This window comes from Falco rusticolus, chromosome 17 (genome assembly GCF_015220075.1).
Source record: "Falco rusticolus isolate bFalRus1 chromosome 17, bFalRus1.pri, whole genome shotgun sequence".
Taxonomy (NCBI): domain Eukaryota; kingdom Metazoa; phylum Chordata; class Aves; order Falconiformes; family Falconidae; genus Falco; species Falco rusticolus.
This window is the reverse complement of record NC_051203.1, coordinates 2002788-2020315: the sequence shown is the minus strand read 5'-3', so window position 1 is coordinate 2020315 and position 17528 is coordinate 2002788. Positions and strand designations below refer to the sequence as shown.

Here is a 17528-nt window from a genome sequence, read left to right as displayed (position 1 = left end):
AAGATAAACTGAAGTAAGTCTGGACGCAGTCCTCTGCACAGATCTAACTTAGGATTAGTCTACATAAACTGCTCCATTTCAACCACAAGATCAGATCACAGAAGACCCTCTAAAGTGGATTTTAATATGTAAAATAAAGACAGTTACACCAACAAGCACACGGAGGTTGTAAACATTATCAGTCTATTTATTTTAGCAAAAGGTGACTGCTTCCCTAAATAAAATTGCTCCACTGCAATAAAGATGTGTAAAGCCAGCCTGAAGACTAATAACAACTCTTACAAGCAGCTTCGACAACAGACTAACCCAGAGTTTTCTGAGCCAAATAATTCACTGTGTTGGTGCTTACAACATTGAAAATGCTTCCGTGAACTGAGGGCAGAAGCACTTACAGTGCTTAAACCCAGGTGATGGTCAGCAGTGCAGACTCCCAGCCCAGGCACTGGGGTAAATTATGTTCTCCCAGAAGGGAGAACTGGGCCTTTCCATGGATTCCTGAGATGCAACCTCCTTCCCATTAACAGTTTGTGATTGCTGCTAAAGCCAGCAGGAAGGATTGTGACTTTGTGGTGAGGATAAGGCAGGCACAGGGAGGCACAGGTGAATTTTCTGCCTTAAAGCCAGCCATAACCTACACTACAACAGGATTTGGTAGAATAATTCAAAATTCTCCCTACCGATCCTCCCTGGTTTATACCCAAGATTGCTAGCGTATTATTGCCCCTTCCCTGAAAAGCCTAAAGTCACTGAGAAAGCAGTACAGAGAAAGTGCAAAGAGGGTCAGAGACAGGGAAAGTCACGACACAAAGATGCCTGTGAGCAGCGGCAGGCTGAGGTCTCACCTACGGCACCCGTTTAATGGGAACCCCTTAGAACTCCTGCTCCTTTTCAAAGCACCGTGCAGCCTGAAAGGAGGGAGGGAAGGGAAGGTGACCTCAAACCTAAAGCCATCACAGCACGCGCAGGAGGGCAGCGTGACCACTCAGCCCCCCAAGAAGGGGATGGTCCTGCTGCGGGGCTGGTGGCCACAGGCCGCAGCCTCTACCAGAGTCACTGCCCAGGCCCCGAGGCCTCCCGCACAGCACAGGGAAAGGGGTAAGGTAGCAAAGACGCAGGGATGAAGCACTGACTCAAGGGACAACAGCCCCAGCCCCCTCCCAAACGGGCAGAATGCAGGAGAGGCCCCCGAGGCCCCCTCCCCAGGCGAGCTCCCCGCCAACCCCCGACGGCCCTCCCCCCTTCGCGCACACAAAGGCGGCCCAGACGCACCTCCCCAAACGCCCACAGGGGAAAGGCAGCTCCCCGGCCCCGCAGGCCCCTCCAAAGCCCAGACAAAACAGCGGAGCGCACTGCGACCCCCCAGACGCCCTCCTCAGTGCCCGCGGGGGGCAGGGAAGGCCCCCCGAGCCCCGAGTGCGCCTCTTCCCCGGCCCGCACAGCCGGCGCCCCCCGGCCCGTAAGGCGCCCTCAAAGCAGAGGGAGGGCCGGGCAGGCCCCTAAAGCCCCCCCAAGGCCCACGGAATGCCGGAGGAGGCCCCCACAGGCCCCATGGAGGGCCGGCAAGGGCCCGGGCCGCACCCCCACGCGTCTGCCTCACTCACCGCGTCCGCGCCGAGGCCGCTCCCTCAGGCGGGCGAAGGGCGGGATCCCGCCGCTGAGCCCCGCCCCCTGCGCACGACGATCCGATTGGCTCCGCAAGCGGGGCCGGCTGGCCAATGGGGACCGAGGGAGCGGCGGGGGCGGGGCGTGCCGGGGCGCGCTGCGGGGCGCGGCGGGAGCAGCGGTGCTACAGGCGGTGCGCGCCCGCCGCATCCCCCCTGCATCCCCCCCCATCCCCCTCCCCGCATCTCCACCTGCATCTCCCGCCCCCCGCATCCCCCGCCGCTCCCTGCCCCCCCCGGCCCGGCCCCACCGGTCGGAGAGGAAGGACGGGTCGCACTGCCCTCCCCGCCCCCGGTGTGCCCCGGCAGCCCTCCCTCCCCGGGTAGCGCGCCTGCCCGCGGGGCCGTGCCCCAGTCCGCGGCGGGATGGCACCTCCGGGATAACGGCGTCCTCCGGTGCTGTGCTGGTGCCGGCGGCCACACCGGCCGGGTGGGCTGGGGTCCCCGGGCGGGGGGATCCGTGGGGCCAAGGCACGGGCGGGAGGGAGGGGACGGACACACACGACACGGCCCCGGGCGCTGCCCCCCGCCGCTCTCCAGCCTCCCGGGGCTCCGGCTCGTTTCGATTTCGTTTCCCGGAAGGATCGCGCTGAAGCCGCGACGGCCGCAGGCCTGGGCGCCGGGGCACCGCCGGGCACCGGGGCAGCGCCAGCACCGGGTCGCAGCGCTGCGGGCAGCGGCCGCCCACCGCCACCGGGGATGCAGGTAAGAGCTGCCCGCCCCCAGCCCCGTCCTGTGTCCCCCCTCCCCGCTTTCCTCCCTCTATTAAAGGCTGCAAGTTGATGCCCCGGTGTGTGTGTGTGGGGTGACCCCCCACCCGCCTCCCACCGGCCCCACGGAGCCGGGAGCAGGTGGGGGGCTTCGGCCCCCAAGTCCGGGGCTGAGCCAAAAGCTGCTCTCACGCCTCTGTCTGCACCATCCTTTTCCTGCTCTCCCACTTGATCCCCTCCGAGGACAATATTTCCTCTTGAAGCAAGGAAGTGCCATCTCAGAAACGCGTCGAAGAGCTAAGCAGGAAAAAAAGCAAGAACATAAAATCGGTATAAAGCAATAAAAATTCAGAATGTGTCTCATGCCCTAGAAATCTTGAGGAGCAAGAAAAATATTAAACGTGTTGGTTTTGCTGTAAAAGTCGTAGTAAGAGAGTCACACCGATGGGAGAAAAATCAAGTACCTTTTAAGAGGAGTTCTAGACAAAACACACCGCTAATTTCTTTCACTTTTATTCTTCCTGTAGTTTGCTGCTTAGAACGAATCCGAAAGACAGTTCCCATTGCTATCAGGCCTGTTCAGGGTTTATACTGGAGTTTCTCTGCTTTCCTCATGCAACTGCTTTGCTAAACCCATCAACCCAGGGACAGCCAGCAGTCCCTGCAGGCAGATTGTTAACCCTCGACCTTCTGCTGAAGGACCCCTCACCTCCCCCCAAGCTGCTGCCTTCTCCTGCCATAACCCCCCAGGTCGCAAGGAAGCGTTTTCCCCAAGCGGGATGGGGTGCTTTGCTCCTGCCTCCCATACCCCTGGTTTCGGGGATGCCAGCTTTGCATTTAAGATGTGTCCGACCATCACCTGCTCCGTCAGTGCACACTGAGTTTCTTCACCCCTGATTTTCAGCGGGGGCTCAGCTCTTCTGCACCCCCCGCTCTGAGTCAAGGAGTGCTAGCTGCTCTAACCACCTCCAAAAATCTGCCTGAGAGTGTACTGAAGTGCCCAGGGTTGTCAACCGCTTCAGAAAATACTATTTGGAGGCAAAATTGTTAATTTTCCAGAGAATGAAAGTGAGAAATTGCTGGGATTCATGTTAATAGATTTTTTAAAGGCAACATTATCTGCTTGGCTGCCAGTAATATTTCAAGACCTAGATGGGGCTGCAAGCAGGATCCCAGCTGCCTTCTGGCTCACATGCTCTGGGTGGGAGCCTGGGGGCAGAGTAGGGGCGATGCTGACCCTCAGCCCAGCAGAGGTGCTGGGGCTGCCTCTCCCAGCACGACCCATCTCACCAGCTCAGTGAGGCTGAAGGGGCTCCTTAATGAGCAACCGAGAGGGAGGGCTAATTCTTGAGGAGCTGAGACTTAATGGCAGGTGAGCAAGATGGGTTGGCATCTCCCCGAACCATGGGATGGCTATTTCCAGTTATGCCCAAGTGATCACTGGGGAAAAAGTTAGAGAGAACTCTTCATACAGTGTTTTTAAGACAAAACCTAAGTGCTATTACCAGCTTTATTTCCACAACTCTAAAGAACTGAAGCACTGTCCTAAAACCCTGGGCTTCCAATGAGCATCTGAAGATGCTGCAGGAAGCAGGAGCCAGCACAAGTACTGCAGGGTCTGTGGGTCTTGGCTCCATCTTCTACCTCCCTGCAGCCATGGGGCAGTGGGGATGGATAACCCGCATCCAGAGTCTGGGTAAGGACAGGTACCTCTGCTAAAGAGAAGAGCTGGAGAAAGAGGGGGATCTCTGGCTACTAACGCTGTGTTGGGCAGCCAGAGATTCATCCTGGGGCTAGTAAAGGTCCTAGAGCCAGTGTGGAAGAGCTGCAGACAGCACATCGTGCTGCTATGAAACTGGTTAGAAAACACTGGAGCGGTGTTTACTGCAGTGGAGGCATCTCCAAAGCAAAGGCAGGACCAGAGCTGGGAATTTCCCCCCACTGATCTATTTGATCTCTTTTCCCCAGGGTAACATGGCAGTCAGTTCTTCCAGACCCATTGCTGCAGCTTTGTTACCATCCCCATCCCAGGCCAGCCACACACCCACCAGCGAGGGGGAGATCTTCAGGCTTCCAGGCAGGCTGAGTGAGTAGATGTTGAGCAAGTCAACACTACTTAAACAAGGAGTTCCCACAGGGTGGGACATGGTGGGTCCAGCCATGGTGTCCCAGTCAGGGACCATCCCCTGCTGTCAAGGGGGACAAGATGGACTAGTCATCATGGTTCTTTTTTTCTCTTTGGGGCATTTTGGACCTGTGAGTGCTTAATGTAGAGGGAAATTTCGGTGATGGAGGAGACCAGTGTCCCACCCTGCCCCTCAGCAGTTCTGAAGCTGGAGACTGAGTTGTTTCAGAGGCTGCCCCTGGTTTCAGGAATCCAGCCCTCACTGTGGAGCAAGGACGACGTGATCCACTGGCTAAGATGGGCTGAGAAGGAGTATTCCCTTCGGCAAACTGATGAAAGCAAGTTTGAAATGAACGGCAAAGCCCTGTGCATCCTCACCAAGGATGACTTCAGATACCGAGCTCCGAGCTCAGGTTAGACCGAGTGCAAGGGTGTTTCTGAGGACCCTCCAAGTACAGCACCAGCTGTGGTCTGCTGAGAGGGGCTGCATGGGTCCCAGCAGACCAGGCGTTAGCTCTGGCCAGTTGGGTGCTGGAGGCAAGGACAACGCTCTTCCTTCCTTTAGTCCATCCGGACTGCAAATACTTTGGGATAGGGAATAACTCCGTAGCAGAGACACATAAGCAACACCATCAGCTGAGATGATATAATACAGATCTGAGCAGGCTTTCCTTCCCCGCAGGTGATGTGTTGTATGAAATACTCCAGTACATTAAGACTCAAAGAAGAGCTCTGGTGCGCAGCCCTTTGCTGAACTCACCCTTCAGGGAGGCCAGGAGCACAGAGGAAGGTATGATGAGTGGCAGCTGTCCATCACACGGCGCCTGCCCTCAGCTACAGTGGGTGGCTCACATCTGGGGTGTGAAGCCAACCCACACGGCCTGAGCAAGGCAAGCAGGACACTCCTGGAGATGCAGCCAGGTCCAACCAAGCCCAGGTCACGGAGGAATTTTGTAGGGATGAAGCAGGTCTGGGCAGAATCAGAACTAGGTAGCGCCAGGCGGGTCTGGGGTGGGTGGGTGTGTGGTGTGTGTGTGTGTGGTGGGGTGGGTCTGTGGTGGCCAGGCGCGTGTGTGGTGGCCAGGCGGGTCTGTGGTGGCCAGGCGGGTCAGTGGTGGGGTGGGTGTGCGGTGGCCAGGCGGGTCTGTGGTGGCCAGGCAGGGCTACGGCTGCACTTGGGGGTCTGTCAGCAGATCATAGGGGGGTCGGGGGGGTCAGTGGCCAGGCAGAGGCATAGCCCTGGCTGGGGACCAGCCCTCCTGTGGCTGAGGAGCCAGGGCTGAGCTTAAACAGAGCTTCTGGGCCACTGGGTGGGGAGAGGCTGGTCAGGGCCAGCGAGGCTTATTAGTGCCCCCGGGGGGGCTAGGTAGGAGCTGGGGTGGGGGTGGGCTGGGGTCAGTGGCTGGCTTGGCATTCGGGGGCTCTGGGGGGGCTCTCCTGAGCTCTTTTGCTGGCTGAGGTGTAAGGTGATGAAGACCTTCAGCTTCCACAAGAATTTACAAAGGAATGCCTGTGCTCCGGTGCATTCTCCTATTCCGGCTTTACCTCTGTATCTGACCCTCACCCTACTCAGCGTCTCCCCCAGCCCTTCTGCTGACCCAGCCTTAGGAAAGCCCCAGGCTTTCCATAGCAGCTCCTGGGCTGGCACTGGGCTGATAACCACCCCGGGCTGTCCCTCCCCACCTGCTTCAGGGTTTTGGAAGAGCTGGGACCTGCCACAATGCACCGCAGCGTTGGTTTGGGCTGTTTTTCCCAGGGCCAGCCCGGAGCGCTGAGGCAGGTGCTGGTTTCTCCTGCCTGGATCGTGCGGAACAGCCTGTGTCCCGCAGACACACGGAGCCGCTGAACCTCTCCTGTCACAGCTCGGAGGGCAGGTGCGTGGCAGACACCATCTGCTCTTCTACAACCCTGTCGGCCCCAGCGGATGGGAAAATTGCAGGTAAATATGAATTTAGAGCCTGGTTCCTTGGGGAGATGTGCTTTGTCCTGGCTGCCCATCTGTCTCCCATTTATTCCATGCATCGGTGTGTGCTTCCCTGCCTTGGTTTCCCCACCTGAAAAATTGTAGTTCCTGCCTGCGTTTTGAGATCGAGCACTAAAAGTGCTGTGCATGAACTTTGCACTCTTCTTATATTTATTATCATTGCTAACACGTGCAATCCTGTTGCTGATCGGACCCTCGCTGGAGCACAGGTGCCTTGGTGGGAGCTTGGTGACTATTTATTCTTGCCCGGTGCTCAGACTGCAGGTTGCTGTGGGATTACATGTACCAGCTCCTCTCCGACAGCCGCTACGAGCCTTACATCAAGTGGGCAGACAAGGAAGCCAAGGTGTTCAGGGTTGTTAACCCAAACGGACTTGCCCAGCTCTGGGGGAACCACAAGGTAAACACAGTTGAGAACAATTCCATCATTCCTGGGCTTCTACATGGCACCTTCATCCTGTTCCTCCGAGCTGATGGAACAGGGACTGGGAAGGGTGAGACAGAGTGCGCGCAGGGCCGGTGAGAGATGTCACCCTCCCAGTGGTTAAAGAGGGAGGCTTTCCCATCCCCTGGAAAGCAAACCATGCTGGCTGTGGACCCAGAAGCAACCCTGGGTTAGAGACCCACACTGTAGCCTGCAGAGCCCAGGACCCACCTCCAATGTCCCCCTGGATGACCCAAACCAGGTGTAGGTCCTTGCTTTTCCTGAACCCACACCAATTCTTTCCTCCTTCCAGAACCGGATGAATATGACATATGAGAAAATGTCACGAGCGCTGAGACATTACTACAAACTCAACATCATCAAAAAGGAGCCAGGGCAGAAGCTGTTGTTCAGGTGAGATGAAGCAGATCAGAGAAACGAGCTGCCTGGGACGGTGCAGATGGGGCACGGGAAGGCGGTGGGCTCCAGAAGTTGGCAGCGGCTTCATCCAGCAAGATCCTCCCCTGAAAACGCAACAGCCTGGTGGTTTTGCACCCAGGCTGTCCTGTGTGAGCCAGGAGCTGGGCTGTCTGGGCTCCAGGTCCGTCCGATGCCCCTTCCAGGGCTGCGGGCCAGCAACCCGCCCTGGGGTCCGCATCCATCTGCTCTGTGCTTGGAGTCCTGCTGGTGCTGGAGGGACTCCCCAGGCCCCCCCAAGCTGGAGGGTCCCTCCTTTCCCCCATTGCCAGCAGGTCTGAAGTCCACCTCCAGACGGAGGAGCCAGCCAGACTGGAAATAAGTCAGGAGCCTCCTGTTCCCAGTGCTGGCTGCTCCCCTGGGACCAGCTTGGACTTCAAATGCCAGCTCTGGGCTGGTGAGCGCTGAGCTTTGTCTCCCCACGCTTGGTGTATCCTGGGTGCAAAGCACGAGCTGGGGTCCTCAGCAAAGCCCAGGGCTGGAGATATCCTCTGGTGAGCTCCAGAGCTCAGCTGATGAGGGCAAGAGCTCCGGCATCTACAGCCTGGTTTGGGGCTGCGTTTGGACACGCCCTTAAAGACATTAAAAAAATGTATTCCAGGTTTTTGAAGACTCCTGGGGAAATCATCCACGAGAAATCCAGCAAACTGGAGCAGCTGGAGAGCGAGGACCAGGAAGACTTGCAAGAAGATGCATTGGAGCTTTCGCCATAGGAAATCTTTGAAGGTGGCACTTGCAGCGCATCACAGAGAGACTCAGGCTCTGCTGGGAAGTGCCGGTGGCTCTGGTGTCTGGTGGATACAAGGCCACAGAACTGGTCCTGGATTTCAGAACCTGCCCTGAGCCAAAGCTGTGACATCTCTGGGGCTTCCTTAGCAAAACACACCCAGAAACTGTCCCCCAGCACTGAAAGCACACTGAGCGTGTGGGCTGGCCTGCTTGCTTCTCTGCTGCCCACGGGGAGGGAACGGGATATTTTTGCTCTGTAAACTTTGCTGCTTGTCTTTAAGGTTCAGACTTGCTGGTAAAGACTGCCCTGTTCTTACAGCGGGCTGTGCTGAGCAGAGAGCGCTGGAGCACGTGCTCCAGGTCGGGCAGCTCCTGAAGTGCTTTTGCAGCTGGCAGTGGCCCCAGGAATGAACCCGCTGCTCCGAGTCTGAGCCGCATCCCCGGTACGAGGACGGACTCACCTTGCGGATGCGCTGTGCACTGTAATCTCTCCGGCTCCCGTGGGGTTGCTCCAGCGATTAAGGGTGGGAGCGTGCTGCCATATCCACCTGGATCAGGTGTGGCTGGAGCTCCAGGCTGCATGGATGCCGTAAGCTGGGTCTCCTTTTAACTCCTTTCCCCTCCATGTAATGCTTTTTATAATTAGCTGATTAAATAACGTGAAAAGAAACACAGCCAGTCATGAATATGCCGTGAAGCAGCGTTGTGTTTTCATGCCTGATGGGGAAAGGTGAATTCCTTCCAGCCTCAGTTTTGCACCGTGGCAGAAATTATCCTTCTGCCCCCCGTCTTTGCTCTGGACCCTTCCCCAAGCCCAAGGTGCCGTCTCAGAGCTGCATCGGTGCCGCTTTCGGGGCAGCAATACCATGAACGGGTCTGGGAACTGTCAGTCTTGTGAAAAACTTTGGCAATGGTTGGTGACCGAGGCTTCCACCAAAACCGGCTGTTGTCAACCTGAAACTACAGTCCCTTTCCCTCTAACTGGTGTTGCTCCTCCAAAGCTACTTTATAACCATTAACTGGAGCCTGGAGATGCTGGTGGGCTGTAGCCAGTGAGAGGTGGAGGAGGGACACGTAGCAGCCGGTTGGCAAAACGTCAACGGTACAGCAGCTCGGGAAACCCTGGCCGAGAAGTTTCACTTCCAGAAAAAAATCACCAGCCCGTTGTCAAAGCGCAAGTGTTTGTCAAGTCAAGTGACAGAGGAAAAGGAAAGCTCTAGTGGGGTAAATGAGCATCGTGTCACAGCCTTTGGGAGGTCCTAGCTAGGAAGGGAGGCCAAAATCTCTGCTAGGAGAGGGGGCTGGAGGCTACCCAGCACGCAGCCAAGCTGCAGCCTGGGGATGCACCACACCAGCGAGGCGCAGTGGAACACCCAGACCTCATCCTTCCTTCCACAAAAGGTGCTTTTTGTCCCAGAGAAGACTAAAGCCAGGACTTTCTTGGGGTGAAATCCAGCAGGGGGTCAGTGTAAGTCCTGCCCAGCCCTGAGGGACAGCTTTGGTGGGCGAGCAGACCTTCTGTCTCAGCAATTGTCCCATCCTGGCCCTGCGCCACTGTTGGCATACACACCCGTGGGTGCATTTTTCCCGACCTCCCGACAAGATATTCCCCCAGCTTTCTGGTTGTGGGAACAGGCCTGACGGCTCCCGAGCATCCCACCGCTTCTCCAGCCGGTGTGGGTTGTTCTGGTGGAGCTGGTGACAGTCAGTGACCCCGGGGCTTGTGCCGCGCTCGCGGGGACCGTGCGGGATGCACGCTCTTCACCTGTTTTTCCCACGATGACTAAGGATCCCGCTGCACTCAGCCGGGGAATTCCTCTCCCTGTTGGGAAGCTGCCAAAAAATGCTGGAACCTCCTTGTGTCACGCCGTGCCGTCACGGCTGCCGAGCGATCTTGGAGGGTGAAAATCAAAGGGCACTTTGGCAAGGATGGGCTGCGATGACAACCTTTTTCCATGCTCCCAGGAAGCCCTCGTGCCCTTCCCGGAGCAACACGCCTCTTCCTTGAAGTAAACAGAGGCGGAAGGAGTGTGAATCTTTCCTGGAATGGGGACCCAGCCCTCCCAGTAAACAGTGCTGCTGGCGCTGGGGTGTTCGGTGCGGGTGCGTGGGGAGGGGGAGCACACGGCAGCCGGTGGTTTTGGCCCTGGCTGAAGGTGGCACACAGGCACGCCCCCATGCAGGCATCCCCCAAGGTCTGCAGGGGTTTTGTTCCCTCGGGGGGACACCCAGCACCCAGGTCGGGTGGTGGCCGGGGTGGGGGGCTGCGTGCCTGCTGCTGCCTGGTGCTGCTGCCCTCAACACCCCGTTGTGGTTCCGCTCTCCACCTGCAGCGATGTTTGTGCCCAGGTGGCTGGTGCAGGTGGCTTTTGTGGTCCACCCAAAAGTGCCTCCAGCACACGGCAGGGCTGACCGTGGCCTTGGCTAGCCAAAGATCTTCAAGGCTGGTGGTCCCCAGCCCCTCTGGACACTCATTCGAGGTCATCCCACCCTCCTGCAGAGGAGGCTTTTCGTGATATCCATCAGCCTGTGGCCTCTTTGTCCTGTTCCCAGGAGACCTGGGGGATTTGCCTTCTCCTGAGTCCGTTGTAACCCCCTCATACCTCACAGCTCCATGCCGGGAATACCTCTCCCTTGGGGTTTTTTTCCCACCTTTTGGAGTAAGTTCCTGTAAATAAGCCAGTTACCCCCTGCAGTGTCCCTGTGCTTTTAGTTCTGCTATTCCCTCCAGTGTCACCGGCCTGAAGACACCAACCTCAGTGCTGTCTGCTCCCTCCATGGGACTGTGTTTCCAGGCAGCTTCCTCATTCTGTCTCGGTGCTGATGAGAAAAGCGGACACATTTGCACCCTGACCCCCTCCCCCAGCTCTGGTAACGGGCTTTTGGTTTGTCTCAGGTCTCTTGCAAACATCTTTTTCTTACACCTCTCTCCCATTAGGTTTGAGCATGTCCCAAATCCCAGAAGAGATCTGAACTTGGATAAAGGTCTGGATCCAGAATCATGATTCAGGTAAGATTTTTCCTGGAGTCACTTTGGGTATCCCATCTTCAGGCTGTGTCCAGAAATGCTGCTACAAGGAGGAAAAACCTGCAAGAGGCCGTAAGTCAGTGCTGATTCCCAGTTTAACCCTCCACGAGCAGTGACGGTGTTTGGACACATCCCACAATCTCCAGCAGCAGGATCTCCAAACTGGAGATGGCCAAGCTGTGCCCCACCACCAGAGTGGAGGTGCCTTTTTGGTTTATGGATGTTGCAGAGGAAAAAAACCCCAACAAAATGGATTATGAAGCTCCTTCTCACCCAGTGGAATCGACCTCCTTATGAAAGGACGTGACACATGCTAGTTAGCAGCGTGGAGCTCCTCGTGGATGGTTTAATTATGTATCAGAATAGATGGGGATGCTGAAAAACAAAGGCAGGTAATTCCTAATCAATACCAGACTGATTCATCAGTGTAGGCTCGGGACAAACAGAGGGAAATGGGCCAGATCCCTCCCAGTTATAGGAAATGATGGCACGGAAAGTTTGTGGAAATAAAAGTAAAATAATCCTGGACCGTTTCAATTGCAAGCTGAAGCCGTTAACAGGAAAATATCCAGGAGGCACCTGGGCAGCACATCATCCCAGCTGAAACTTAGAGAAAATGCATCGCTGCTCACGTGGAGCTCTTGCTCAGGGCTTTTTTTTCCGAGGCCCGCGTGGCAGCCAGCAAATGCGTCCGCATCCCGGCGCATCCCTGCGAGGTGCAGTGCGGAATATTGCCATCAGATGGCAAAATAGCAATGAGGATGGCGGGAGCAGCCTGCGGGAGCCTGTACCAGGCCCAGAGCCGCACGGGGATGGCTGTGGGACCATCTGGCTCTTCGGTGTATGAAAGGTGTAAGATTTGTTCGGCCCAGGGGCAGACTGTGGATGTTGGGATGCGCGGATCAGCCTGGCGGGTTCGGCCCTGGAGATGCTCTGCCCCTGGGGCAGGGTAGGGGGCTGATGGGGTGCAGAGGATTTGGGTGCTGGAGCCGGTCCTGTGTCATGGTTTAGGGTGGGCGCACGGGCTGATTGAAGGACCCCGGGGTGGGTTTCAAAGATGCTGCAGCCCAGCCATGCCTGGTGTAAGGCATCAACCCGATAGCACCGTGCCCCGGAGTGCCTCCGGTCCCACAGCAGCTCCCAGTATCCACTTCCCTGGAAGCTGCTGGGATGTGAGCAGGGCAATCGGCTTGCCGCATTGAAACCTTGTTTATTGGAGAAAGTTATGACCTCTCCTTACAAAAACAACCCAGAGAAGCCCATATATGGCATCACACCCACTGAAAAAAAAAAAATAATCCCAAAGAAACCAAACCCACCCGCCAGACAGCTGGCAGAGATAGCTGGTTTCAAAGGCCAGCACCTGCACCAGGAGCCAGGTGATGGTGATGCTGTTTTGCTGCTCTTTGTCACAAGGAAATCGTTTTCTCCTCCAGCGAAACTCACACCCACTGGTTTTCCGCCACGAGGGAGGTGATAGCGGGGATCCCAGGCGGAAGCATTGGCCGCTCTCCTACCTGAATGGCTGATAAAAATAGGACTTAACTCAGCCAGCCATCTGCCCGGGTATAAAAGAGCCACCTCCCAGGGGAGCCTGACAACCCTTCGTGCCTGTGGCCGGAGAGCTTGTCTCGACATAAGTCCAGAAGGGCTGAAACACTGATGGAAAGGTAAATACCAAAAGAGCAAATAAAGAATGATGTGGCCAATGTACTGGAATCAATCGAAGTAGGATGGGGGCTGTTGCTTTGCTGTGATTAAATCTAGTGGAATGATTTATTAGTATCGGGTGGCTTTGAGGTTGGCTCAGATGAAGGAAACTTGCCTTCTTGATCCAAAAAACGGCCAAGTTGGCGTGGGTGGGTGCACTCGTGCGTGGTGGTGATGCTCATCTAGACCGAGCGGAGGCTGATGGCTGGCTCCAGGGCAGTTTGTACAGCCGAGCGTGCCGGATTTCCGTGTTGGCTTCCAAGTGGTGCTCCGCGGTGGAGAAAGTCTGGTTTGGGGCTGGTTCTCTGGAGGGTGAAATTGCTTTGGGAAGTAGAGCCAGCACAAGGCACAGGCACGGTTCTCTGGTTTTTCCATACAGCATCCTTCTATTTAATTTTGCTCATAAACAGAGTAAAAAGGGCAATGGGAAAGGCAGGGCTCAGGTGCTCCAAGCTCCATTCACAGCCGAACGCTGGTGAGAGCTCGCAGGGGGGCTGCACCATAGCAAGGTGCTCGGCCAATATCGGCAGTGACTGAGGATATTTGTAAGACCCCATGCTGCCTTTGGCCTCTCCAAGGGCTGGAAGCACCCAGCCTTGCTGGGGAATGCTGTTTTTTTTAGCAGCCAAGGCTTTAAGGAAAGATACGAAAAACATCTGGGTTGTGTGATTCATCACGGAGATGGTGCTCCCGGTGTGTAGGTTTTCGTCATAGCCTGGGAACACGTCGCAATAGAAAGGTACAGTACCACGGTATCTGGATTATGCCTTTGCTGGATTAAACCCTCTGGAGGATAACCAGGCTCTCCCTCCGAGGCGAGACCAGCTCACCTCCCCACTTCCCACAGTTTCACTTCCATTATCAGCAGTGTCTACAACCCATCATAAAACCCTACGTGTACCGCCTGTGTAAGGAGCACTGAGATAACAGCTGTACAAGGAGTTGATCATTTACTAGGAACAGAAACAGTCTCAGACACCCAAAGCACCCTTGGGTGCCAAAGTGGGGATGATTTCCATCACACGCCACCTGACTGCACAGGGAAAGCAAAAATCAGGCTGAAAATATTGTTTTTCTCTGCAGCAACATGCAGGCTCTGGCGGGGGAGAAGCCTTGGCAGGACATGGGGAGGCAGCCGTCGGGCAAGATCCTCTCTCTGGACAGGCAAGGGGCCAAGAAAGTGCTGGAGATCTACGTCAAGCGCTCGCTGAGCTGCTGCGAAAACTCACTGATGGCCAAAAAAAAGTTTCAGGAGAGAGCTGGAGGGCGGGGCAGGAAGGCAGGTGGGCTGCAACGGTCGAAAAGTGACTTCTGCAAGTATTCGTGTGCCAAACATGGTCCCAGGAAGGACCAGGAGGAGCAACCCAAAGCACCAGACCTGGATGAGGCTCTGGATGAGAACAGCAAAGCTCCTGGGGAGGTCCCTAAAGAGGAGTTGGAGCCCAAGAGGAAAAGCACAAAAAACTCTTCCCAGGGCAAAACCCAACGCACCTGGTTCAAAAGTTTCTTAAACGTAATCTTCAAGAAGAGCCCTGAAGACCAGAAGGAAAGTGCAGGACAAAAAGCAAAGCAGAAAGATGCCAAAGCTCCTCACAGCTCCAAAACAGAAGGGGCTAAAAGACCCGGAGGGGACTGGAGCACGTCCCCGCTGCTGGGCAGAGCCCTGAAGAAGAGACCCAGCCTCAAGAAGGTTTTCTCCTTCAAGAAGCACGTGGAGGAGGAGCGGGGAGAGGCAGCGGCGGGGGCGAGGGCCAAGCGCCCCAGCTGCCTTCCCCTGCGGCACATCCAGGCGCCGGCCACCGCAGGTGGGACCCCGACCACCCCCACCCCTGACCCCAACCCACCCACTGTGAGGGGACCTCTGTGGGGAAACCTATAGAGTCCAGTGCTGGCTTCTAACTGCAGCGTCACCCTCCCGGTGCTTCCCGGGGTTTGGGATCGGTTTGGGGGGCTCCAATCTCAACCGGCTGCTTCGGGAAGTGTTGACGCCCCCGTGCTTCGAGCAGACGGGCTCCAACTCAGGGGCGCAGCGAGTTACCCCAGGCCAGTGGCTGGGCAGGAACCATCCGAGCCCAGGGTTTCCTCCTCTGGCAAACGAGGAACACGGTGGTTTAGCTTAAACCTGCGTCCAAGACTTGAGATTAAATCCCCAACTGCTCCCGGGCCCACGTGAAGCTGCTTTCCACTGGGTGCGGGGAAGGGTGCGGGCAGCCCGTGGGACACTCCCGTCACCACCCAACCCCTTCCCCTGCCAAAATGCTGGTGAAGGGATTTTTGTGGAGCTTTGGTGGATTCAGGGTGAGCTGCAGCCGCTGGGTTACCATCAGGGAGCACAGCCCCACCAGTCACCGGCCGTTCGCACTAATCCAGGCTGGGCACCAGCACCACGCGGGTGCGGTCACCCCCGCCGCTGCTTTTGGCTTTCAGTCAACGGCCGACAAAAAAATAATCCTCGCTTCTGTGGATGTGTTTTGCTTCCAGCAGAGGTGGAGCAGCCCGATGGTTACTATGCACAAGTCTCGGAAGAGATCGGGCTGATCGTGCAGGGCAGCGAGAGCCAAGGGAGCAGAGTACGCGGCTGCGAGGAGCCCCCCCGGCTGACCAGCACTGACGGGGTCGGTGAGTGTCGCCCTGGCAAGCTCTTCATCGCCGGCACATATAGAAAATATATGTGCACAAAGCTTGTCCCCATGCAGAGCCTACACGGGACCCAAATCCTACTGCAACCCCCACCCAGGGGTTTACGTGACCCAAACGGTCCATGAAGACCTTGGGTGAGATTTTCAGCGTCAGGGCTTTGATTTGAGAAGGTCAAGGGCAGGAGGGTGGTTTTGCTGCCTGAGGGGGTGGCGGCACTTGGCAATAGGCTGAAAGGGGCTTTGGAGGGATGGAGGTGGATGATGAATTTTTTCCTGGGGACTAAACAGAGGGTCTGGGTGTGAGGCTTGGAGAAAGGGCTGAAGGTAACGTGGGATCTGTCTCTGTAGATGAAGCCATCAGGAGAATCGTCGCCCTGCTCCAGAGTGCAGGAGATGAGCTGGACAGGCAGGTGAGTGGAGAGCGTGGTCAACTGGAAGGGGTTGAGGGAATGTGGGCCAAGCTCTGCGCTGCCGTAACACACAGCAGCACCGTCGGTTTCCCCGGTGCAGGGAAAGGCTCCATAAAATCAAGGAAATGGCAACTTTTAATTCCCCGACGGGGTGTGATCACAGCTGTGTGTCCTCCCTCAAGTGCCATCCTAGCATGGAGTGAAGGCGTCGACACAAGGATGACACACCAAGTTATTCGCTCGTAACGTGTATCTGCTTGCTCCTTAACCAGGTGAAGGAAGACGCACGGCTACGGATGTTCTTCAGAGACATGTCCTACAGCTCCTTCAAGAACCTGGCCGATGCCTACGTCCGTAAGGAAATGACAGCCAGCAGACCTGACATCAACCCCCAGGAGATCCAGTTTGCCTTCACGGTGCACCTCACCGCCAAGGTAGCCGGCATCTGCAACCAGGCGGTGAACAGGATCATGGGCTTCGGCACCCGCTACCTGGAAGATTCATTCGCACCCTTGTCCTACAGCAAAATTCTCCAGGTAGGGAGGAGGACCAAGGCTGGGGCTGAGCTTCCAGCGGCGAGTTAGGGCAGGTGGTGTCATTTTAGGGTGATGGGCAGACCTGGGTGGGTAGCAGTCCTGCTGGTTTGTACTGGGGGGTGGCTGGGTGCTGTCTGGGCTGCCTTTGCCTTCCTCCAGTGTGAGCATGGCACACACAAGGAGCAGGACTTGCTTTACCTGCGGCAGTGCAGCCAGGAGATGCCCCACAGTACACAGCATTGCTACAACCTGGTGTAACCGCAGCTTTCCTCAGGGATAATTTCCTCCTGAACCCATCTAGATGACCAATAGCACTGGCTCGGTTGGGGAAGGGACCTCACGAAAATTTCCTTCTGTCTCAGCAGAACAGAGAAAAATTCAGCACAGATAACTGCGAGAGCCCGGACTGACATGGGCTGCTCCCAAAGACCTGCGGTACCCGGGAACCCAAGGATGCAGATTTCCTGATGTGGGGCACGGTTCCTCTTGGCGACCTGGATGTGGGGTGATTTTCTGAGCCGTGGCTTAAAAATTTTCTAAGAAAACCCCACAGCGATAGCCACAGCAGGATGAAATGCTTAAAACCCACGTGGCTGGGGGCGAGGAGGCTGTAAATCAAACGCAGCCCAAATTTCACCCTGTATTTGCATTTTAGCTCTCACCAAGTGCATGTGCTGAACCTCACGGTTTGTTTGTATTCACGTGTGTGTATTTATTTACCGGTGTTTCTCTACCTATCTGTGAATGTACAGCATCATTTTTGTACTTCTGTTGTCAGCCAAGCATCCAGTTCAGGAAAAAAAAAACCCTAAAACTCAAATAAATTGGTCCCTAAATGACAGCCAGGCTTGTCCGATGGGTGATGTGTGTGGCCATTACACACGGAATAACGCTTGCCTTGCTACAGCTGTGGTGGGCTGCTCCTTTCGAGCCAGATGCAAAGGGGCACAGAGAGTCTTACAGCAGATACACGGGGCGGTCCTGCCATTTTTTACTATTTATAGCCGTTCCCTTTCCAGCAGAAGGAGATTTATTAGCTGAAGCAGCTTGATCTGACACCAAGAACTGGGTAAAGCTTGGACCCGGGTGGTGCAT

The 17528-nt window shown here is 56.2% G+C and overlaps 3 protein-coding genes across 3 annotated transcripts in view; 2 read left to right on the top strand and 1 right to left on the bottom strand.

Annotated features, from left to right (window-relative positions):
• KCTD20 (potassium channel tetramerization domain containing 20) overlaps positions 1-1691 on the bottom strand; it is a 30863-nt gene extending 29172 nt beyond the window's left edge. Inside the window, exon 1 of the mRNA XM_037410694.1 lies at positions 1602-1691. The gene's annotated coding sequence lies outside the window, so the exon portion shown is untranslated. The remainder of the gene's footprint in view (positions 1-1601) is intronic.
• Positions 1692-2133: 442 nt separating this feature from the next.
• Positions 2134-8780, top strand: ETV7 (ETS variant transcription factor 7). The gene is made up of 8 exons (XM_037410722.1): positions 2134-2366; positions 4340-4457; positions 4745-4909; positions 5179-5286; positions 6253-6435; positions 6738-6880; positions 7218-7318; positions 7983-8780. The coding sequence occupies exons 1-8, from the start codon at positions 2361-2363 to the stop codon at positions 8092-8094; spliced, it is 936 nt and encodes a 311-aa protein (XP_037266619.1). The 5' UTR covers positions 2134-2360; the 3' UTR covers positions 8095-8780.
• Positions 8781-10516: 1736 nt separating this feature from the next.
• Positions 10517-17239, top strand: LOC119158595. The gene is made up of 6 exons (XM_037410739.1): positions 10517-11120; positions 13932-14653; positions 15330-15467; positions 15836-15897; positions 16170-16433; positions 16799-17239. The coding sequence occupies exons 2-6, from the start codon at positions 13936-13938 to the stop codon at positions 16841-16843; spliced, it is 1227 nt and encodes a 408-aa protein (XP_037266636.1). The 5' UTR covers positions 10517-11120; positions 13932-13935; the 3' UTR covers positions 16844-17239.
• Positions 17240-17528: the final 289 nt, after the last annotated feature.

Excerpts from the sequence above, each read along its gene's own strand:
- LOC119158595 (XM_037410739.1), top strand. The coding sequence starts at position 13,936 with ATGCAGGCTCTGGCGGGGGAGAAGCCTTGGCAGGACATGGGGAGGCAG. Across the intron at positions 14,654-15,329 it reads CCAGGCGCCGGCCACCGCAG|CAGAGGTGGAGCAGCCCGAT; the intron begins GTGGGACCCCGA and ends TTTTGCTTCCAG. Across the intron at positions 16,434-16,798 it reads CCTACAGCAAAATTCTCCAG|AACAGAGAAAAATTCAGCAC; the intron begins GTAGGGAGGAGG and ends CTGTCTCAGCAG.
- ETV7 (XM_037410722.1), top strand. Across the intron at positions 5,287-6,252 it reads GGCCAGGAGCACAGAGGAAG|GGCCAGCCCGGAGCGCTGAG; the intron begins GTATGATGAGTG and ends TGTTTTTCCCAG. Across the intron at positions 6,436-6,737 it reads AGCGGATGGGAAAATTGCAG|ACTGCAGGTTGCTGTGGGAT; the intron begins GTAAATATGAAT and ends CCCGGTGCTCAG.